At 49.6% G+C, this 24,371-nt stretch overlaps 1 protein-coding gene across 11 annotated transcripts in view; it reads right to left on the bottom strand.

Moving 5' to 3' along the window:
- Positions 1-4,710, bottom strand: part of MBNL3 (muscleblind like splicing regulator 3) — a 92,060-nt gene extending 87,350 nt beyond the window's left edge. For 3 of the 11 annotated variants that reach the window (XR_004148308.3, XM_021548437.4, XM_021548438.4), the window contains exon 1: positions 4,291-4,406. Coding sequence is in view for 2 of the 11 variants with exons in the window: in XM_077786507.2 (XP_077642633.2) it covers positions 4,291-4,695 (405 nt within the window). In the remaining 9 variants the exon portion in view is untranslated. Of the gene's footprint in view, positions 1-2,879; positions 3,538-4,076; positions 4,215-4,290 lie in introns of those variants that run through there. The other 8 variants (XR_014952422.1, XM_077786507.2, XM_077786506.2 and 5 more) reach the window with 7 other exon arrangements.
- Between the last annotated feature and the right edge of the window lie 19,661 nt (positions 4,711-24,371).

Here is a 24,371-nt window from a genome sequence, read left to right as displayed (position 1 = left end):
TTCAATAAAGACATCCTCTCTTTCCTGCTTCCAGGCTGCAGTCACTCCCCAGTCAAGATTTTCTAGCATTTTGCAGAAGATTTTTCTCACATTTTCCTGATGGCTGCTAGGAGGCTGGAGCTGGGCAATGGAAATGCAAGATGCCATGTCTGTCTGACGTGGCAGTTCTTTGGTTGGATGTTTGCGCTGTTCTCAAAGCCCACCAAGAGAACCATCGCTCCTATTACTACCTTTGGATATCGAGATCTTAGCAAACTGTGCTTTTCAGTGCTCAGCCTCCCTCTCAATGAGTAGCCTCACGTTCCTAGTACCCAGTTTCCACACATTACTTCTAGTATGTCCATGGTCCAAAATGCCTGCTCCTATGAATGCTCCATACTCTTTCCCAACACATCTGAGTCATGCAATGGTTCAGTCCACTGACAAAGACAAGTTGTAACCACCAGTACAGAAGGGGTGTGCTACTGTGGGCATCAGTCACCAAATCCCAACTGTAGATTCATCATCTTCACGTGTCCCTGCATTAGCCACAAAGAGAAATTTCATTTGCTTTCAGGCTCCTGACTGACCTGCAGGCACTGGTGACTAGGCCAGCCACGGTTTGACTTGTGCCTTTAGCAAGATCCATTTGCCAGACATTAGCAATGCAGTTATGCCATGGCCCAGCATCCTCCAGTCCTGCCTGGGCCCCCCAAGTCCCTGTGCCAACACAACCACTTCTGTGACCACATGGAGAAGCTGAGTGATGGCTAAAATTAGCATCTTTTTTTTTCTTGTTATTCTGCAAGATTATTCTTACATTATAAGGATGTAAAAGACTGGAAAATAGGACCAGAAGCAGAACCACTTCCACAAGAGCACCAGCTTCAAAATTGATTTGCAAGCTATGTTGCAAAAAGCAAGAAAGCCAGCCTCTCTGTCTCTCTGCAGTCACAAGTTTTTGAGTTGCACTTTGAGATTCCCTTAAACGTGCAGAACAGCCCCTCAAAACTTCACATGTGATGGCATCATAAGTGCAAAATTCTAAGCTCCACGTACTCCTCTTGCCAAGATGGGACAAGCCCGGGAGAAAATTTCTAGGTCAGTAAAGTTCTATGAATAACACATAAGTCTTATGCCAGCCATTTCCCAGCAGAGAATAAGAGGGCAGAGCAGGCCCCCATTGCTTGCTTGTGGAACAAAAACCTCTAGAAAGTCCTCTGTGTGGATTCAACATCTCAGAGGGACAAGTACCCAGTACCCCGACTGTCAGTAACCTCCCTGCAGCACATGGTCCAGCACTGGGAGGGAGGAATGACAGGTCCAGATCCACTCCCTCTTTCTCCATGTGGGTCCCTCACTCCCTCACAACAGAGGAAAGGACGTGGCACGCTGAATTCTGCTGACCTGGCCAGATGCTGCAGGAGGTTAGGCAGGACAGTTTACAGCACCGTGTACCTAATTTCCTTGCTGACCACCAGGTCTGCTTTGGGCCCCTGCCAACATATCCCAAAAGGCCCTTAAGGTAGAACCAGATCTGCAGTGGCCACACAGCTGTAAACCAGGTGCACACATAAAATTCAGCTGCTCCTAGGAAGGCCAACTGAGCCCAAAGTAGTCTGTTCCTTCTCCTGCTATCAGCACATCCCATAATACCTAGAAGCTTCAGCACAGTCCATTGTCTTTGAAAAAGAAACACTCAAAACACTGAAATAGTTCTCAAAACTTTTCTGGGCCATCTCTACTTTAAAATGACTTTATTTAAATATATACCATGTCTATATATACACACACACACCAAGGGAAATTAGCACCCGTGAGCAGAGCTGGTGCCCACACACTGTACCTCTGCACAGCCTCCCAGGTCTCCCTGTGCAGCTCCACACCAGAACAACCCTACAGCAAACCAGAGCCGCTGAAGCTGCCCCAGGAAGATCCTGCCCCACTGGCAGGAGCACTGAAAAGACCACAGCCTGCAGGCTCTCCACCAGACTTGCTAATACCCATCGTTCTTGGGGTATGGAGAATAATGGGGGCAGGGAAATTTTAAGACCAAATTACAGAGTTCTTTAATTCCTTCACTTCTTCATGAAGCTGAACCCCCCAAGTCCTCCCTTCAGAATTTTCTTCCCTCCCAGGACCAAGACGCATGATTTGGATGTTCTTTAGTAAACAAAGCTCCAAGGAGCAGGACTGTGCCATGTAAGGTCTTTCTCCAACCTAGACAGCAGCACCATTGCAGCCTCCACATACTACCTTAACAGCAAAACACCCGCAAGGAGGACCCATAGGGGGAAAACATCTCTGCAACCCCATAGAAGCTGCTCTGTGGAAAATTGAACTGCATTACTTCTGCTTCTGTATAATCCCAGAATAACTAGCTTAATTCAGACTGATCCAACACAGACACCCGATAGTTTCAACATGGTATAGACTATAACCTCACTCTAATTACAGGATCATGTTACATGTCCAACAACTGCTGCAATTTAGTCTTGCCTGATACACCCCAGCTGAAAATTGCTCATCCCACCTCTTACTCTCTTACTTTTTGGCAACCTTTGAATGGAGGCAGGGATACCTCACATCACCTCAGCATCTGACACACTCGCATCCCAAGCCCCATAAAGATTAAGTCATTATTTCCTTGCGGTAACAAAGGCAATGACTTCCATCAGTGCAGAATAAACTAGTTTTGGGCAAATAGCACAGACACGACACTACTGTTCATACACTTCTCTATGCAAACACAATATAAGATTATAGCTAAAAGCCACAACACCACGAATTCCCCACATCACTCCCCGAGCCCGGTGCTGGTCGCACACGGAGCCTATCTGAGCAAGAGGGGAGTTTTCAGAGGCAAAACCTGCAGGACCAGCCAGTCGGACTTTCACTACCTCAAAGGCAGGGGATATTCCTTACAGCAGCGCACGTCTTGCCTTTGAGCTCAGAACTGCATCCACGGCTCCCGCTGCCATGAAACGGGAAGGTTTTCTCCCCGCAGCCGCTCTGCCGCGCCTGAGCCGAATGTTAACAGGTCTCTGCCTCGCCTCAGCTCCGCCACCGCCTCATGCTCGGCCGGGGAATGTTCCGCTGCCCGGGCGGACGAGCTGTCCGGCCATGGCTCGGCGATGATTCAGCAAGGGGGTGGCTCCCGGTGAGAAGGCACACCTCCTGCGAGCTGTCACACCGCGGGGCCGGGGCAAAATGGGAGAGAGAACTTGCTCTGTCTATCATGGCTGCACTTTTCAAAATGCGTAACCTGGCCTGGTAGGGGCGCGGGGGGCGAAGGGGAGAGCCGGGGGTGTATTGCTTCTATCAGCAGGCACATGGGAATAATTGAAGGAAACATTTCGAAGCTTTTACCGATGGCACAAGTAAATGAAGGAAAAGAAAAAGAAAGCCAAAAAAAAAAAAAAAAAAAAAAGAAAAGCCAGACACTTTGGGAGCCAGCATCAACTTCGCCAGGCTGTGTTCTTTGTTTCTAGGCAGACTCCAGTGCGGTGGCAAGAATGAACAAATGCGCATGTCTTCATAAGAGTCAAAAAAAAAAAAAAAAAAAAAAAAAAAAAAAAAAAAAGGGAAAGAAAAAATCCCCCCTCCCCTCCGGCCCCTCTCTCGCCGCTGCGGCGGCCGGAGCCCTCCGGAGAGTTTGGGCTGCTGTTCCAGAACTACAACTCCGCTTCCCGCTACTCCGAGCAGGGGCTTGCCACCCTGCCAGGAGTCCGGGGCTACGGCAGCGCCTGCAACACTTTCGGCTGCAAAAATTAGTTCTGGTGTGGGTTTTGTGATTTTTTTTTTTTTCCTATTAAAGAACGGAACGCCGCCCCCGCCACGCTCCTACCGCGCCAGCCGCCCTCCTCAGCCGCCCGCCGGAGCGGAGTCCGGGCCCGCCGCCGCCAGACAAAGGAGCGATGCGGAGCCGCGCCAGCACCCGCGGCCAGCCCGCCTGCGCTCCCGGGACAGCCGCAGCGGGACCGGGACCGGGACCGGGACCAGCCGCCGCCGCGCCCCCTCCCCGGAGCGCGCCCCCCGTCCCCGGGCGCCCGCGGCTCGGGGGGGCACCGAGCGCCCCGCGGCCGCCCCGGCCTTACCTCGCAGGCAGCGGCGGCCGCTCCGTGCCACGCGCGGCGGCGCGGGGCGAGCCACGGGGGCCGGTTTAGCGCGGGGGCCGCCTGCGCGCCGCCATTTTAACGCCTCCCGCCCGCCCTCCGCCCCCCTCTCCCCCCGGCCACGCGCGGCGTGGAAATGCCACTCAGCGTCCCCCCTCGTCCTCCCCGTCCCCTCCGCCCCCGTCCCCGCCGTTACATTGACGCAGCGGCTCCTGGTCGCCGGGCCCGCCGCGGCGGAGCTATAGCAGCAGGGCAGCAGCAGCAGCCGCCGCCGTCGTGGCCCCTCCGCCGCCGCCTCCCGCCGCCGGGCGCACATGGTACGCTCCGGGGCCGCGCCGCGCCGCGCCCCGCCGGCCGCGCGCGCCGCCCGGCTGCTGCCATGGCAACCGCCCCGCGACCCCCGCCCCGCCGCGACCCGCGGGACGCGCCCCGGGCCGCCGCTCCCGCCGCCGCCCGGGATGCACGGGCACCTCCCGGCACCGCACCTCTGCCCGGCCGCTGTGCACACAGACGCCGCGCCCCCGCACCCAGCCCGCCTGTCCCCAAAGCCACCGCCACCTGCTGAGCGGCTGCATCGCCACTGTCCCCAAGCCACCGCCATACCTCCCTGCCGTGTCCCTTTTCCGTCCCCAAATGCCCTCACACCTCCCTGCCGTGTCCACTCCATCCCCAAGGCCACCATCGCAGTCCCCTGATGTGTCCCCTCTATCCCTGAAGCCACCATCACACCTCCTTGCTGGGGCCCCACTGTCCCCGACACCATCGTGACATCCCCCCTCTGACGGGCTGCATCCCTACTGTCCCCACATCACCATCAGGTATTCCTGCTGTGTCTCCTCTATCCCCAAAGCCACCATCACACATTCCCACTGTATCCATACAGTCCCCAAAGTCACTATCGCATGTCCCCACGGTGTCTCTGCTGTCTCCAAAACTGCCATCACACCTTCTTGTGTCCCCAAAAACAGCATCACATCCATGTTCTAAGGGGCTGTAGTCCTGTTGTCCACAAAGCCACCATGATACCTTCCCACTCTGTGCCCTCAGTCCCCAAAGCCGCTGTCACAGCTCCTTGATGAGGGGTTGAATCCCTATTGTCCCCAAACCACTGTCACATACCCCTGCTGTGTCCTCTCTGCCCCCAAAGCCACCATCACACCTTCTTGTGTGTCCCCACTGTTCACAAAGCCACCATCTCATCCCCAGTATTGTGTCCCTACTGTCCCAAAGCCACCATCATATCCCCCCACTGTGTCCTCTCTATTGCCAAAGCCACCATTACACCTTCCTGCTCTGCCTTCTCTGTCCCCAAAGCCACCATCATATCCCCCCACTGTACCCAAAGTCACCATCATACCTTCCCTCTCTGCACCCTGTGTCCCTAAAGCCACTCTTACATGTCCCCACTGTATCCCTGCTGTTCCCAAGGCCACTATTACACCTTCCCGCTCCGTTCCTGCTGTCCCCAAAGCCATCAGCACTTCCCCCACGGCACCCATCCTTATGCCCAAAAGCCATCATTGCACCCCCTCACTGAGGGGCTGTATCCTGCTATCCCCAAGCATCACATCACATCAACCAGACACATCTCATTTGTCCTCAAAGCCACCACCACAGCCTCCCGTCGCCGAAGCTGTTGTGTCACTCCACCCACCCCCCCTTCCCCGGAGGGGCCGTGTCCCCGCCAGGCTTGGCCACGCTTACCTGGGCAGTGGCACAGCTCTTCCACGCTGCAGTGCTCATTTTCACTCCTGTTTTGCAACAGAAGATTGCGTACGCCAGGACAGTCGCGAGGGAGAGTAGGCGCAATGTGAAGCAGATGAGCGAGTAAATCATGAAGCCGCCGTACATGTTCTGCATACTGCAAACGAGGAGCTAATTTCCTGGCAGCCGGCTTCAGGATGCTTCAAGCCTGTCTCTGCCGATGTGGCCCTTAAAAACCTCTCAAGCTGTGGCTGCAAGCAGCCCTGTTCCTTTCTGACTTTGGCATCTAATTCCCGCAAATATAGATAATTGAATTACGCATTCGTTAGGGTGAGCGGAAAACAACCGACAACCGCTGGATCACTGAGGAAAACAAAGTCAGTCACGTTTTTTTTTTTTCTTAATTCAGCATTTTTTGGGGTTTGGTGACATTTTATCAAGCATGAACTCAACCAGAGGCAGAGAGAAGCAGCTGAGGGTTGTTTATTGGACACAGAATAGCTCTCCCTGACAGCAGCACTAATGGAAATAACACTTATAAAACTGTTATGTTCGTGGTCTGAGCAGCAAAACGTGAGCCCTGGTTTCTGTGCCCTGTTCTGACAACCACTTCCCCAGTGAGCACCAGCAGACCACTTCACCTCCCTTCCTAGTTACCACCACTGATTCATAGTTGAGATCAATTAGTTAATGTTTGCAAAGTCAGTTGAAGATGACAAAGCGTTACATGCTGCTAATAAAACCATAATGATCCCACTGTTAAACATTAAACACACAATGAGGTGTAAAAAAATACCACATTTATGGAAAATTCCTGCAAGGACAAAGGATTAGCTCCTAAAAAATGAAGGATGAGCATAAATTTGCACCACAGGATTGCGTCTCAAGGGTTTGGCTTCTGCTTGAGTGTTTGCTACTGATTATTTGTGTGTCCATGGGTGCGCCACTTGGGCCAGCAGTCGCTGACCCACTTGAATGTGGCAACTTAATCCAGAGCTAGCCAAAAACCACCAGTAGGTTTTGGAAAAGGATGTTCCTTTCCATTTTGTGCCTCTGCTTCCCAGTCTGTAAACGGCATGAGGATTGCAGCTGTGTAGCCTGATTTTTGCAGGCAACATAATGCAGCAGTTAGCAAACCCTGGCACCATGGTCATTAGAAGCCTGGGGAGCTGTGCTGGCTGTGAGACACGTCACACCAGAGTGCGAGGAAGAAAAAAGTGGGCGTGTGGGACTTTCTAGGAGATTTTTCTTGGCAATGAGTCTTGCTTTAAATGTAGAACTGGTAGCTGTGCCACTGGTAGGGCCCCAGGTCGCCGCATGCAGAGCAGCGCATGTCTGATGCTCTGACCTACAGGCAAGAAGGAGGAGAGGAACCAGGAAAACCACATTTGTCTGTAGCTTTGGGCCTGCACGGGGCCACATTCATGGTGATAAGGCACTGGTGTTTCTGGCAGGGCAGAAGCCATAGGTGGGGATTTGCACAGCAGGAACTCCAGGTAGTGTAGGATTTGGCACAGTGATTTCAGGCAGAAGAACTCCTCTCCAAAAAGAGCAGCCCTTTGACAAGGCATCCCTCATTTCCTCCATCAAACTGCCCTTTGCAAGGAACACGCCTGAGCTGCAACAGCCTATTGCATCTTCCTCCTGAAATCTGATGCTGCCCTGCTTTGATGGCGATCAGTTTGATGACTGCAGAAAAGCTGAATCATGAAAGAGAGGTTATAAACAAGGTTATTTTTAACAAAGGAGATGAATCCCACATCATTCAGAAGTCAGGGCAAGGGACTGTCAGCTAGGTCTTGCAGGTCCCACTTCTGCCCCGACATTCTTTATGTCCTGGAGCAAATTAAAATCTCTCTAGCCTTTAATTTACCTCCTTGTAGCATGGACAATGCAGCAGACTCCAGTTGTGCTTTCTTTGTGCAGCAAAGCTCCTGGTGTGACAATAAAGCGATGCTGGGAGCTGCGTGATGCCCAGGGCTGGCTTGCACTGCCACCCGGCACCTTGCAGAGCTATTTTCAGCCATGCAAAATGATCGCACGCAGTATTTCAACAATGTTCATAGACATTTCAAATGCAGAGAGAGACTAACCAGTCTGATTCCTCTCTCCCATATTTCACAGTCTTACATTTCAATTCCCACATGAAGCCCAGTAACTTCTGCTTCATTTTGCTCACTGCAAACTCAAAATAGACAAGTTTTGTAACCCAGAGACTCATGCTGTGTCCTTCAGGCACTGGGGTGCTGCTGCTGAACACCAACCCAGGGGGAAGGAAGATAGATCTGGTTTACCTACAGCTAACTGGGAAATTTCCTGAGTATACTACTTTCTCACATTTAAATTCTTCCAAGAAAAGCGTATTTCATTTTTCCTACAAAAGATGACTCCACTCAGAGAAGCAGGAAATTGAGGCTGGGGCTGGCCAGGATTCCATGCACTTCCCAAGAAATACGAACAACTCCACATAGAGATCCTTGCAAACTTGTCTTCTCTGCTTCATGCCCGAGTTAACAAGTGTTTTGGGTGTGTCTTCCCAACATTACAGAGATAACTACCAAGGTTAAAGAACTCTAGATTTTTTTAAAATGTTTTGTAAATATTCGTATTTAAATATATACACATGTGTATTTACAAGAACTTTAGGAGATTGTAAACTTCCCTGCCATACTTACTCAAAATGCTGTTAAAAGGACTTTTGCTCCTGGAGGAGCTCACCTTGCTCACTCAAGTTTTCTTTAAGTAGAGACTTCAACACAGAAAATATCAGATAGAACCCAAAGCAGAAATGGGTTGGATGTCAAGTGTGTTCTGCTCCCCCTGGCCCATCTTCACCTACCTGCTGTGGAAGCAGGCACCAAACCTGCACTGGCCTGGGGGACGCAGCAGAGCCTTGGCGAACCTCCAGCCTGGCTGGGAGAAGTGGAACAGGACCAACCTTGCAAGCCAGTTCCCTCTTGCTGGTGCCTGCAAGGACATGTGGCTGTGTGCCAGCAGATGGAATAACCATTGCCCCGTGCTAGTTATGGGGCAGGGATGCTGCAAGACTGTGCTAATTAGTGCTTGAGACGCCTCTGTGATCTGTAGATGAAAGGTGATTTACAGCTGCTAATTATTGCTCTCCTTCATGTGAAGTCTATTATTTCCTGGTGTCCCTCGTTTTGACTCATGCCACATCCCGTATTTGGCACAGGGCATGTTCCTCATAGAGGTGGTGCTTTGCATCTCCAGCTGCCTGCACGCTGTACAAGCCTGAGATCTGCTCTCAGCATCCATTCGAGGCAGCCTGGCTGTGCCCATGCTTGGGAAACTTGGCCTGGAATTTGCATAAAGTTGCAGCATTTGAGCAGGTGCTTAGCCAGTGGATTGAGAGGGGCTGCATTCAGTGCTGGGTACTCAGCTGGGCTGTGCACTCAACTCAGTGAGCAGTCAGAGGACCAGCTGGGTGAACCAGAGAGGAGAAACAGGAATATCCCGAGCTTCTCTGCTCGGGACTGCCCCAGGGAAGGGGAAGAAGCCAGAGGGGACCAGACTAGGGCCTCTTAGTCTATGGCTTCTCATCTGTGTCCCAAACCTCCTGGGCAGGAGTTACAAAGCAGAAGAGGTTCGTGTCTCTGGCAGATGTCTGGAGGGAAGGGATATTAACGTGGTTTTGTGAACAGCCCATGGATAGCAGAAGGAACAAGTATTTTCAATGTCCTTCCCACGTTATGCCCCATGGCACATACAGGTTGCAAAAGTAAGTGACATTTTGCTCTTATTGCAAAATAAAACAGCACAAAATGACACATGGCGTAAGGTAGTTGTAACAACAGAGGAAGAAATATCCCTGATACTCTCCACCAAAACAATTCTAGCACAGAGTGGGATTTCCTTCCCCCTCACTCACTGTGCAGCTCTCCAGCTGGGAAGTAAATGGCCACTCACAGAAGCTGGCACAAGGCAGTCAGGGATTTTTACAACTGAAAGAGATCTACCTCCTGCCTAGCCCACAGCAGTCTCCACCTTCTTCCCTGAAGTCCACAAGATTTTAAACCTGCAAATTATGAGACTCTCAGGCAGTCTCACGTACCAGAGAACAAGGAGGACTTGTTGGGGCTTCCAGTCCCAGAGCAGCCCTCTCTCCATCACCCTGTTCCCTTGGCTCCACCAAGCCCTCCCAGCAGCTGTTTGCCTACACAGTGAATTGTTCTGGGGCTGCTGTTACTCTCCCCATGGACACAACAGTCACACTCTAATTCCAGCTTTGGCTTGCTCTCAACAAACCCATTTAGGTCCTGTGCCACCTCCCCGGGAGCCAACGATGGTAAGAGCCCTGCCTGTCCTCTGCAAAAACCCCACTAACGTAAACACAGCTGCCCACAGATGTGTGACAGGAAGGAATCCGAGTGCTGAGCAGAAGCCAGGTTGAGGTTGCAGAGCTGCACCTCCATGACAATGCAGGTGTGTACAGAAAGAGGCTGTTCCAGAAGTGTTTGTGCCAAGTGGGTTGATGGAGGCTGCAGCAGTTCTCTGGGCCAGTGGCACCCTCACACCCACCTGCAGATCCCTTTGTGGGGGCCATGAGACCCATGGTCCCTGCAGCCCATGCTGGAGGAACTTGGTGCTTCAGGCTGATGTTGTGATACTTCCCCTGCTCCACATTCCTGCAGTGTTGTGAATCCTCTGGGGTACTAAGAAAGCCACAAGCTAATTCCTTTTCTTGCTACAAGATGATCAACGGAGTGAGCCAAACACTGCTACGGGGAGTGTGGTTACTCATTAGAGGTCCCACCTATGCTCCAAAGGGAAAACACAGAAAGATCCCCACCATAAAATCTGCCAACTGCTGTGTTGCATTTTTTTGCTGCAGCATTTTCTTCAGAAGGCTTTGTCCTGAATTCCTCAATGTGTCAGGGCAGAGGGGCCTTGGGTCCCAAGTTGCTTTGCACATCATTCACCCTCATGGCAGTGAAACCCAGAATTTGCTGGAACAGGATCCCGCATTGTATTCCTGCACTTCTGTATGGATTCTACTAACTATGGGAAATTCTGAAAATACATCTTCAAAACCTAACCCTGCTCAAGTAGAAGCTGATTTTAATGACCACTGCTGAGCATTAGCCTTAAATGGGTTACGAAGGACTGAGCAGAGATACAGGCCATGAGCACCACTTAGAAATTGACATTTTACATAAAAGGTTGATAAACCAGGATCATTTTGACACCTTCAATAGGATAAATCATGGTAGAGTATTAGAATTCTTTTATTTTTAGCAGCCGAATGGTTGCAAATAACAGTTTTTAATAACCACAAATGATGACATCAAACTGCCACACCCCTAACTGAAATCATTACTCACTTCTTCTGGCAGGTAGGGAGGGATTTCTTAGTGTTCCTCCTCCTTTTAAACAACCTCTGCAGCAAAGAAACATTAAAAGGTGGAAAAAACACACAATGTTGCGTGGTGGTGACATTGACAAATGTGATGGTGCGGGCTGTACATGACGTTGTGATTTTTTATTAATAACTCTGCACTGCAGAGCTCAGTTAGGAAAAGAAGGAGTGCCTGAGTGCGTGGGGAGGACAGCTTTGTTCTTTGGACTTGCAAGAGAAAGAACCTAACGTCAAAGGTAGAAATACAGGAAGGGAACAAGGCTCACAAAGGAGGCAATGGGCTGTGGGTGGCTCTGAGCATCAGGTACAAGCAGCAAACGAGACCCCAGCCATCAGGTATCCAGGCTTTCAAATCAATTGACTTGGATCAACAACAAGAGGGCAGGGAAAGATGCTCTCAATTTGTGGAGCAGATAAGAGAGGTCCAGTTGTTTTAAACAAAAGGGTTTGGGAGTTTTTCTTTGCTGACTGTTATGGCAGATTACCCACAGAAAAATGCTTGGTACCTTGCTCCAGCAAGGGAGTGTTCTGGAGTGTTCTTGTCCCCCCGGCCCACACAAATCACCCATGCGGCGGCGTGCAGAGCCAGGCAAGATGGGGAAGGAGAGATTCTTCTCCAAAGCCAGCAAATGGCTCCACACCCCCCATTTGCCCCATTCCCAGGCAGCCACGGAGGAGCTGCTCCGCAGGGAGGACACGGGAGCTGGAGAGCAGCCGGGCTCGGCCCCGCAGAGGGCCCGAGTGCCAGCGGGCGATGAACACACTGTCCCCAGTCACGCCGCTGCACGCCGAGGGGAAGGAAACCAAGCTTCAAAGGGAGGGAGGCAGGAGGGGCCCGAGTTTCCGGGGGCGGCTGCTCCCCAGTGTTTGTCATCATCCGAAAGAAGAGTGAAAGTTTTCACTCTTGGGATAATTATTAAAGACATCTGGGTCTTGCTTTCACATGCCCTCTTCTTTTTTGTTTTATTTAATTAACTGTAAACCCCATCCTGACTGCTAAACAGGGATCTGCGGAATTGAAGCTTGTATAAATGTGGTGATTTATGTTCCTTTGGAAGTGAACTGGCATTTCTGAGGAACCCCACCCAAGCCTAGCAAATACCATGGGAGCGCACTGACTCACTGGCTGCTGGCTTCGCTCCTCTCCCTCGATGGCTGGAGCCTGCAGCCAGTTTGGGCACATGTGAGACAGTCCCGGTAAGTGAACCCGGGTCCCCAGAGACACCTTACACTGAGGAAGCGCCTGCCAAAACCTCCGGCTCCCAGGGGAGGCTCAGAAGGGAAGAACAGCCGCGCTGCAAGGCTGAGTCAAGCTGTAATCACCGGAGCGATGCGCTGCAGGAAGCAGCGTGCTGGCACAGCCTCTGCCTCCAGCGAGGCTAAGAACCTGCTGCCAATTAACAAGCGTTCGAGTCACCCGAAGGCAGAGGAGAGCCCCGCCGAGTGGCAGAAGCCCCTTTGCTTTGCTGCACTGTGAGAGCAGCCGGGAGGGTAGATGAGCATGAGGAAGCTCTAAAAAAAATCCGGTGCTGCCTGCAGAAAGATCAGTCGAGGCGGCAATACCCGCTGAGCACCTGACACAGAGGAGCCTGACTTACAGAAATCTGTTCAGCCATTTGTAAGTGTGATCTTGGTTAAATAAATAAAGAAAAATACATTACCACATTGTTAAAATGACCCCTGCCTCCTCAGTGCTCTGCTCCCTCACATTAATGCAATTGTGTTTGATGAATTGAATGAGAAAAGTCCCTTTTGACTGCAGTGCTCCCAACAGGCTGCAGAGCCACCCTTACCGGCTGCCTCTTGCCTGGCTCATGGGGCACGTCCCAGCTCTTGCATACATCCCATATACAACAAAATCCCCTGGAACCACCAGTTCACTGCCCCACTCACCCTAAGGAGACCCTTTTCCCATTCACCCAGAGAGAGCAACACTGATCATGGGTGTACCTGGGTGGTGTTTGCCTGAAAGAGCATGTACTGGGCTCCTACAGTTCCTAAATGCCATAAAGTGAACCAGCTGGGCTGGTATTCCCCTCTTGGTTTGTTTGTTTGTTTTGGGGTTTTTTTTTTTTTTTTTTTTTTTTTTTTGCTAGCCATCCATTCAATATCAGCTGTAATAAAAAAGGCAAATCAGAAAACAATGCCGTCTGTTTGTGTGTTGTAAACTGGGAGAACAGCTGCTACTCCTGAGCTAAATGGAAAGCCTTTCCTTGAGAGCCATAAAAAGCAGGGTTTCTCCTTTCAGTTGCTGCATCATGTCACAAAGAATGGTTTCTGCCAGCCTTGCTGCCTTTTGTCTAAATAAAACCAGGTACAATGGTGGGGAACAACACACAGGACACTACTCTGCCCCTCAGTGCTCAGCTGTGCCTTTGGAGAGCCTGAGATGCCTTTGAGAACCAGAAAAATTGTTTCCCGACAACATCCAACATGCAGGGGAACCCGGACACACTCTGTTCCTGGTGTGTCCCTCTGAACTGTGGCATCATCTCCAAACACAACCAGCACCACCTCCCTGGGGACTTTCCCTGCAGATGACAGCACTGAGAGATACTGTGTCTGCATTCCATTACATATCTCTTTGGAATAATATCTCCATCTTAGGTTGAAACAAACCTCCCTGGGTCATTGGTGGACTCAGGATATGATGATCTATGGAGGTATCACCCTTTCCCAAATGAGTTCTCATTTCTTCCCCCAGGGTCGCTGCTCCAAGCAGAAGAGTGTGACAGGTTTCATCAGAAGCTAAAAGCTGCTCTAAATCTTCTCTTGGGCTGCCTGGGCAGCCCAGCCTGTACACTCCCCACTATCCTCAAACACACAGAGGCTTTGTTTAAGCATTACTCAGCTAATATTTCCTTTTTCATGACTTACAAAAGGTGCACTAATCACTGTGGGAGAGCAGGAGAGGCCAGGAAGGATTGCCACTCCTTGCACCACCACAGCTCCAACCCCTGACCCTCGAATGTGACAGTGTGTGCATCCCACCCACCGAGCTGTGCATCCACCTCTGTGCCAGGGGTCGGCTGCAGTCCTGGAAAGCCCTCCCAGCTGGTTAGCTAGTGGCTGTTACTCTCTCCCAGCCTGTTGCTGGATTTATTTACATCATTGACAGGTCTTTTGGTGACTTGCAGAGTCAGGCCTGGAGCCCCTTTGAAACTTTCTGCAGATGGGAGTACAAAAAGAGCACAGGAGCAAGAGGATATAAATAAATGGGAGATGTCTGCTCTTGGCTGAGAATAACCCTGTTTGATGGGAGGAAACTTCTGTCCTATTTTCTGTTTTATCAGTGGAACAGCATTTGACAAGACCACTGCTCAGCTTTTCTTTTCTTGTCATTCAGAGGGAAACACTTCTGCCTTAACAGAGATGATGTTTCCTTGCAGACAGAAAAGCAGCCTGCACCCGAGCTGCAGCAGAGACAGCTCATCAAAGCCCCAACAAAGCTGCTGTTGTGTTGGAAAGCAGCAAAGCAAACAGCCTGCTCCTGTTGTCATCTGGGCTTCACATATGCAATGCTGTGACCACCATTAACAACAGCATGGGCTAAGTTCTCATATCCCCGCTCTGATTCCAGCCCTGTTCCACTAACAGCCCCGTTCTTTCCCATAAAGCTGCCAGGGCAAATAGTCCCTGTGAAAATGCAGGGCTTGGAGTGGCTGCGTGGCTCATCCTGGCCTCGCACAGTGCATTAACCTCCTCAAGGATCCATCAGCACACAGAGATTGCATCAGCAGCTCCCAATATCAGCTCCCAAAGGAGGAAAAAATGAGTATCCGCTGTGCTAAACCATGCCTTATAAACAAGCATCATTTAGGTGAGGAAAATGGGGGCTCAGGAGGCAGAATCTGGGACTTTGCTGGTGAGCTGGGAGCTCTTTCCCTGTTTCCCAACACAAAGAGGGCTCAGGCAGAAGGAAAACAGGAGCTGCCTCTCTCCCAGCCCCAAGACTCTCCTCTCTGGGAAGTAGTATGGGGAGCACAGGGGACTTTAAGAAGAGATTAGGCAAAATTGTGGGTGGTGGGCACACAAAAATCTGGGAAGCAAGAGAAACAGATGGAATTTCAGATGAAACAGAGTTGCAAAAATAATTTCCCGTCTCCTGAAACATTTTAATTGACTCCTGGATACCTTCAACAATGTCTGTCCTCCTGAGAGCGGGATACTGTGTAAAAACATCTCCTGGGTGCATACACAATGTTTCAGAGGGGAAGAGGAATACAGGGCAACGTCCAAAAGGACCAACATCAGCTAACCTGGGACATTCTCAAAAGACAATATTTAGATGTATTGAAATAAATGCCTTTTCCCATCTAAAATTTTGACTGACACCACCAATACTAGCATATCCAAGCAATTCACTTTAATTTCAACAAACTGCTCCTACAGTTTTGCAGTTTTGCCTTTTTTTTTTTTTTTTTTTTTAAGAGTTTGCTCCTCAAAAACACCCATTTTCCCGGGGGAGAGATCAGGAGAAGGTAGGGCCCGGGGCTTTGGGGAGAATGGCAGGAGCCTGGCAGCAGGCTGGGGATTGGTTTTTCCATGGCTCCCTCTAGTGTGTACAATCCAAAATGGGATTGAACAGAGACAATGAATTTCGTGTACTCTAGTCTAAAATATATTTAATACAACAGGCACTTAAAATGTATTTCCAGAGAAGATGTTTGCTGTGGTAGAAATTCTGCCACTCTTATACAGAAAAACAGCGACTGGGGCTGCAGGAGCATCTGGCTGAATTTTGCGTGCTCACAGTCTGATTTCCTGTGCTTCTGAACCAAAAATTAAAAGGTCAGAAAGACTCTTCTGTAATAGCAGCTCTGGCCTATTTTTCACCTATTGCTTTTTCATTTATTCATATCTTCCTCAGGGACTGATCTACCTATTAGAATAATAGGGTTATTTTCTGAGACTAATCTAAGAAAATAAATTAAAAAGTCTAAACCTTTCATTAGATCTCAAAGAGACAAAATTTCTCGGTCAAGGAGAACTGAGACACCCAGGAATAAATGTCCAGCAAATAACATTTATTAATTATGCATATTCATACTCACAGCCATGGACAAAGGCAGCCTCCACCAGCAGACTGCAGGAGGCTGCCTGCAAACTAATGTGTTAAGTAAACAGCTCCTTTATTGGTCTAAGTAGTCACGTAGTAAAGGAGCTCATATTTTCAAGCAGCTTTGGAGTAAAATAATAGAAAAGCTATTAAAGTCCAGAGAGAGATTGCATTATATTGCCTAAATTAAAGCCTAAATCAGTACGGATGTAAATAATAAGGTTCCTACTTTCTTCCACTTCTGAATACCAAGCAGAACTTGGTCAGTAAATAGAAATCTTTTCAATAAATGCCTCTTTTTCCCCTGGACCTCAGATGGGGCCAGGAGGGCGAGAACTTTACCCTGAGGGCCAAGATCAGGCTGGGTTGTGATGTCCAAGCATCTCTGCTGCTGGGCAGGTGGGAACATTGAATACTGTTCCCCCTGATCAGCAATGAAGTTTTCCTCACACAACAGCCCAAGACAAGGAGCATCCTTGGCTTCGGGGCCCTGAGAAATGGGCTCTTCTCTGAGGTCTCACAAGGAGGTCAACCTTGAGATGTGCTTGATAAATCCCCTCCTATCCTGACTGCATCTTCTTTGCTCCCCTGCATGCTGAGCCCTCCCTTGAGGAGCCAGCCTGACCATCAGACAAACCAAAATAAATGAGCCACACCCCAACACTTAGGTCAAGCAAATCCAAGGTGCATCCTGCTTAATTATTATCTGCCCTGAGCATGAATCAGAACAATTTCCCAGCTATGGTGCTGCAGTTGCAGGGGATGCAGCCAACCCTCCCAACAAGGTCTGTGAGGAAGATGAGCAGTGCCAGGGTCAGATGAGGACCATTGGCCTCTATCACGACCAATACATAAATGACCAATATATGAAATGGTCAACAGGCTGCAAAGCAGGACAGTTCTGTTCTGCAGCTGACTGATGGAAGGCAGCTTTGCCACGCTGTCACCCTCAGGGCAGCCTCCCTCTCACCCCAAGGGCAAAGTGCTGCACCTCTCCATGCCCGGGTTTCCCTGCCAGGGAAGGCTGTAGGGCTGCACAGAATGGCCCCTGCACAGCATCCTGCAGGGGACTGAAGCCTGCAGCTCTTGCACCATCCCCACAGGCACAGGGGACAGCACCAGTGCCCCAGAGGCTGGTGCCAGCTGAGATATTTCTTTAAGGGCACTCAATGAACTGTCCCATGAATATTCAGAACCCACATAGCAGCAGGACCTTTTCTAAGAGCCTGTCACAAGTGTTAAGGGTGGCTGAGATCATTGGATTGTCTCCACTTGGCCTCTGCATTTGGTGGGCTCCCTCCCCAGTTCAGCTGGTTGCACCTGCACAGACTCAAACTTTATCTGGCAGAAGTGTCCCTCACAGAGCAGCAGCCCAGCCTTCATCTGGAGACAGCAGGAACTTGAGGATCCCCTGCTCCCCTCAGTGGCGTGTTCCAGCAGTTTGTGCATGAACCAGAAACATAAAATTAATGATTTCTTTCATCTCCTACCTTGGCAGCCTGCTTGGGCTGCTTGTTCTACTGACAACAATGATTTAGTAATCTGAAAAACATTGTACTTCGTTTACAGTATTAACAGCTGAGTGTACAGATACAGAGATTGTATTTACCCTCGTGGAAAGGTTGTTCTGCAGTATGCAGAAGAATGACTCACCTTTACATCTTAATTTGTAACGCTGCCTCTGCAACCTTTGGTTTGGCCTTCACTTTTGTGCAGAAGTGACAGAAAAGCAGCCAGGTCAAAGGGGCGAGGATTTAGGGCATAGGTTGCCAGATTCAGCAAATAAGAAGGAAGCAGGAGTATGTGGACCCCACTCTCCCTTTATCACAGCTCATGGTCCATGCCTTACAAACCTTCAGCCCAAGCACTGTTTTATCCACCACACAGGTATCTTGGGAGGAAAAACTCTGCTGACAGAGTGTGTTCTGTGAGTTCCATCCTGCTCAGGAGCTGAGCACCACCGGGAGAAAGTGGAGAGTCTGATATTTCAGTTCTGATCTTCTTCTCCCCATCCAAAATCTGACCTGCCACTCCCAGAAAATCAATGCAGCCAAACCAGATAATGCCACCCCTCTGCCCTTCCATGGGAAAGAGAGAGATCAGCTATGACAAATGCAGAAGGCCACAAAAAGTGCACTGCCTTAAAGAGCCATCAGAGTAATTTTAAAATCAATGTGATGTTTGACAAAGAGCCAGCATGACTCCTTCCAGACTGGCAGTGACATCCCGAAAGGCCCTGGAAGGGACTTAGAATTCTGCAGGCAGCACTTTGCACACACTGACGCCGATGCAGCATTTTCTCAGCAAGGCCATAAAAAGCAAATAAAAAATTAAAAAAAAAAAAAAAAAAAAAAAGAGAAAAAGGCAGCATTGCAATGGTGTGACCAGCTGGTGAGGGGAAGTGGCACCGTGTGTGAGTCAGCAGCACCACAGGGACCCTGCAGAGCCACCCACGCACCATGGGCCGGGCAGCCACGGTGAGGAATGGGCTCTGAAGGGCACTGCAGGAAGGCAGGACATCTATAATTATAATTTGTGTTCTCTCCACAATGGAACTTGAGGACACAATGGAAGGGACTGTTTGGGAAAGCTGTTGCTGCCAACCGTTCCCCCTCTGCCTGGTGTGGTGCTGGCAGTGCCTCCCTGGCACATTATTTTGGCAGAGCCTGGTGCACGGGGCTCCCTGGGCAGGATCCGGCTGGATTTGGGATCCGTGAGCAATCCCAGAATGGATGTAGCTGAAACACAGCAGTGCCACCCACAGTATGGCAGGGCAGAGGGGCACAGGGCTGTGACAAGGACTGACCATGGACAATCCTTCTCTGTGCCCTCACTCACCTGCCCTGAGCAGTCCCAGATGTGAGGTCCCAAATGTGGCTTGCTGAGGAGGGGATTAGCCTGCTCACAGCTCACAAATCTTCAGTGATTTCCAGAATGATGGTCACATTCCAGGCTCCTTGGCTAGGGTAAGAGCTCTCCACCATTCCATGTGTCACCTCTTGGCTTAGTGTGCCTCCAACAGTGGTGGTACCTGGCACCACCTGGGCCACCTCCAGGTGTGAGTCCTCCATGTGCAAACTCAGTCACTGGAGCACAGGACCTGAGGGAATCCCTCCTCATTATTCCCATACATTTATACTGTAAGAATATATTTTTCTGTATTTCAAGAATTCTGCATATCACTACCTTTTATTCTCAATTCATTACTCCCAGGAAGCACCCATAACTTTTATATATATAAACAAGCAACACACCCAGACCTGCTCATTGCATTCATCTGTCCATGCCAGCAATTAGTCCCTCTGATATGAGGGGCTAACCATGTGATTTTCTATTGAATTAAAATAAACACATGTCAATAAGAAAACCTCAAAGGATTACAACAAATGGGGCAAAGGCAGCAGCAGTAAATGCACTTCCCAGCAACAGCAGAGGTTATCCCACATCATCACCTGCCCTGGGAACTGAGGAAAGGGAATTTCCTGGCCTTTGGTCCAGCAGCAGGAGTTACTCCAGGTGTGGCAGTTCTTCAGAAAATACCAAAATCCCAGTAATGACTGTAAATCTGTGCCTGGTGCCTGCAAACAACCATGGGGCTCACTGGGCACCAGGCAGTGGCACCTGGGGTCGATCTGGATGTGGTGGCTTCTACCCACCAGAGCGGACACCCAGCCCAGCTGAGTGCCCAGAACACCGGGGCCCGGCCGGGATGTGCACCACAGCATCTTCCTTGCAGGGAGAATTTTGGTTCTTTGTGTATTTACAGCCTCATAGAGCTGTGAAGCTGCTCCTGGGAGCAGAAATTCCTGCCTGGCCCAGGCTGTGAGTCGTGAGCAAGCACCAGCTCCAGCTGCCTGGGGTTTGGACAGGAGGGGTTTTGCCGAGCTGATGTTTGGGATGTGAGTTGGTGCTGATGGGCAGCTGATGCCCAGCTGTGGTTTCTCACCCAGCCATGAAATCACTTTCTGCACCCCCCTGTGTCCCCAGAGCCCTGCCGTGGGGCTCTCAGCCGCATGCAGAACGCACCTGCAAACCAGGGATGCTCCAGGAGGGCTGGGCTGGGTCCCTGTCCCGTGTGTCCGTCCCCAGCAGCTCCTCCCAGGGCATCCCCCGGCTCTCAGCGACCCCCGGACAGTCACAGCCTGCGGGGACAGGGACAAGGGACAGCCCCTGGCTGTCGCCCATTAGCAGGGGATTGACTCCAGAGACTGATGCTGCTGAGGGTGCTGTAGCCATTCAGACAGCTTTATTCATTAGTAATTAGGCAGGCGTTGTCTGGCATCTAGATTAATCCCACTTTTAATTATTTTGAAACTGTGTGAGATTTCCCAGGCATTAAAGATTATGCACGCGCTTGCTGATTCCACAGCAATTATTCTAATGTAATGATGTCTATTAATACGCTTCCCAGCCTGCCATGCCCAGAGGGGAAATTCCCAGTCTCCCCCTGTGGAGCACACATCTCCCACGAGGCATAACCCCCCTATTCACTGCTTACATGGCACAAAAGAACACTTTCCATGTGCTTCACCTAATATTAATAACATTACAGAGCTGTTGCTGTTTCAAGTAGCAAGCAATGATAGCAAAGGGGAGAGAGATCCCTTACAGCCACAGCCCACTCAAAAACCAGCATCTTATAGTTGTAGGATGTTTGGAAAAGAAAAGGTCACATTATTTCTATCCCAAGACAGGCTACACCATTTAATCTGAAACTAAAGGTCTAATTCAGCTTCTGCATCATTTGAGCTCATTACAGATTGCCTTTACAATCTAAAGACAGCATTTAAAAGAATTTTTCAAAGAGGGACAGTGAAGTGTGAACTGAGAACCTCAAACCATAGAGCTACTCCAAAATCTCCCCTTTCCTTTGGTCTAAACATCCCCCGAAGTAATTCATTTCCCAATATAATTCTCATAATTCCCAAATGTCATGTATCAGAAAGTTTGCTATTTGCTATTCACTGGCAAACAAGTATTGTGCCATTGGCCACCCACTGATACTGTGGAGCTGAGACAGTTATCAGAATGAGGGCTCAAGTGAGTGCTGTGCCAGAACCCATAAGCATCCTTCTGCTCATGAATGCCCATCAGAAAATACATATATTTGACATTAATCTCTCTAGCTCATATAAAGGTTTATGTCCACAACTGCTTGTGCACATCCTATCAAGTGAAAACCTTATTTGCAGTCATACGAGGGAACAGATTAAAATAGCTGAGGATACCAAAAGGCAGTGGTTGTACTGTCCTGAAAAAGAACACTCAGCTCTCACCGTAACTATTTTGTTTGCTTTGCATATATATTGTTTCAGCATTTCATTGCTCCCCAAACAAAAAACGATATAACCTCTCCTGCCTGGCCTAATGTATCCTCACAGAGCTAAACTGCATGACAGAGCTGCTGGGTAGAGACCACGGGTAATTTGGCTGATAGATCCTCTGGAAGCTCAGAGCTAAATTCGATTTCAGGCCCAAACTCGTCAGCCTGTCTCTAGAGATGGCAGAGCAGTGATATTAGCATGATGGCAACACCGTTCACTCTGAACTCAAGAAATGGATTAAATGAAATTACACTCTTCCCTGATGAGGCTGGTGGAACAGGGAGATTGCTTTAGGAAACCCAGAATTGAATTTCATAGGTAAGAGTTCAGATGCTGGGCTATTTGCTCAGGAAGGTTTGTGCAGGCTGCTCCTCCGTGGAGCCACAGCTGCCAGCAGGGCAGGAAGGACATGGTGCCAGCTGCCCCCAGAGCCTGGAGCCCACCCTCATTTGGATCACTGCTTGGTTTGGCAGTGCTCCCTGCAGTTTGGAGGTAGGAGATCCCTTGTCCCCATCCCTGCATCCCCATTCCCACTGGAAAAGGACTCTCCACTTCTCCCTTCCCAGGCACTGCTACCCCAGCAGGGTGCAGCAATAACCAAACCACCCCCAGCTCCACCCAAATCCTTTGGAGAAAGGGATATTTTTAGTAAGTGGAAGATTTAAATTTATCACCTGCTTGGAAAATACCTCTCCTGCAGAAGACATCTCTGTAAGGATGACCTCTCCAGCCAGAGCTACTCTCTGTGCCTCCCTGAGAGTACTGGGCCAGCCTGACAGCTCAGGGCTGCAGCTCAAGGTTTGCATCAGTTTGACATGTTTCCTCAATTACCTGATATTTCTGGCTCAAATTTATGAGAGGAGACGGATCAGGTTTTCTTCTCCTCTCCTCACTGATTTCACGAGCAGAAACAGCTGAAACAGCAATTGCATGGTATCTGTCAGGTGTTACCCATGGCTCTGATATTTGGATAATGTGTGAATTTAAAAAAACTAAACAAAAAAACATTAGTTCATTTTCACTCAAAAATTACATCACTGAAAGCAAATGGATTATAGCACACTAAAATGGATCATTTGCCATATAAAGAGGATGCAAAGGTCATTGACAAAAATCAGCTGAGCAGTTCATGCCCAACAGCTTTTACATACCAGGTACCCTTTAGGAAAGCTTTAGTCTCAAACTCTAAGACCCAAATATGGCCCTTTGCAAGGCCACACAGGTCTCACAGTTATCAACTTCCCAATTTTTTGGAGGGCAAAAGGATCCAAGACTTTAACATTAATTTTAGCACTACATGTCACCATCTCCTCACCAGCCCTGGGCTCCACACTGACTGCCTGGGTGGATGCTGGCAGTGCCAGAGGTGCTGACATCCCTTTCCATCCCTGGAAACTTAAGAGGCATCTCGGTGCTCAAAAGAGTTTTCCTAACGAGTCTCCACGCTTTTCAAAACTTGCTGGAGGGTTTGAGAGCTACTTGACTCACAGCTGTAGCTCCTCAGTTTCTGAAGTTTGTCTGTCCAAACACATCCCCCACTCCTCCAACCTTCCCCTCCTGCAGTAAGGGTTTTCTCAGCTGTCAAATTACTCCCCTCAAAAGGCAACCCCTGTTGGCTTTACACCGGATTTCACTGCTGGGTGCTTTTTTAGCTGCAGGGAGGCATCTCAAATGACCTCCATCCCATTAGCAGCTCCTGCAGCAGCTCTCCCAGGGCACTAACAGACCTGTCTATAAAGCCAGTCAAACACAGATCTGCTGGCAGAGCCCTCCACCCCCTGCTCCCCAGGGCTCCAAAAGCCTCTCAGAGGTAAGATGCCCCTGCAGGTACTCACAGGAGAAGGGCAGCTCTGTCCTCACAGGGGAGTTCCAGTAGATCAAGGCAAAATCTCCCGTGGACACCTTCATGTCAACTGTCCTGCTGCATGCCTGGCAAACTTGTGGATCTTTTATAGACACCAAGAAAAAAATGCCTCCATCCAAACTGTCAAAAAGTGGCATCTTTGTGGCATCTCTGGCCAAGGAGATGCTCAGAGGGCTGGAGAAGCTCTGCTCTGGAGACAGGCTGAGAGAGCAGGGGGTATCCAGAACCTGGAAAAGGCTCTGGGGAGATCTCAGAACCCCTTCTTGTGCCTAAAGGGGATCCAAGAGTGCTGAAGAAGGAGTCCTTGACAAGGGCATGAAGGGATGGGACAAAGTGGCTTTAAACTGAAAGAGAGAAGATATACCTAAGATATCAGGAAGAAATTCCTCTCTGTGGGGGTGGTGAGGCCCTGGCACAGGTTGCTCTGAGAAGCTGTGGATGCCTAGAAGTGTCCAAGGCCAGGCTGGACAGTGATTGGAGCAACCTGAGACAGTGGAAGGTGTCTGACAATTTTTTTTGTGTCCCCAGAAGGGATACAGTGGGATGGGCTGGAAGTCAGTGGCTAGGCAACATCCTCCAGAGTCAACATAGAGGGTGGGTATCTCATAAAGGATAAAAAATAAATCATATATGTACAAACAGAGAAAGAATTCCTTAATGCTTCAGACCACAAACAACCATATTTGCTTCACCAGAAACCACAGCTTGTTTTTCTGAGGGCTGCTCAGAAGTCAAAACCTCTGCAGTAATTCCTCAACCAGACAAAAGCCCAAAGTGGTTTTGCCCCTTGAAAGCTGTAGTTTAAATACAATTCAGAAAAGCTGTGACTTCAAATTCCCATACTTGCTGTGAATTGCTATTTCAATCATGTCAGAATTACCATCCGTTCTCAACTGTGCAGCTCTCAACACTTTGTCAGAAAAAGAAATAATCACATGAAAATCAGAAG

Source organism: Lonchura striata, chromosome 4A (assembly GCF_050655825.1).
Source record: "Lonchura striata isolate lonStrDom1 chromosome 4A, ASM5065582v1, whole genome shotgun sequence".
Taxonomy (NCBI): Eukaryota; Metazoa; Chordata; class Aves; order Passeriformes; family Estrildidae; genus Lonchura; species Lonchura striata.
Note: the sequence above shows the minus strand (reverse complement) of the source record. Positions and strands in the feature narration are given on the sequence as shown.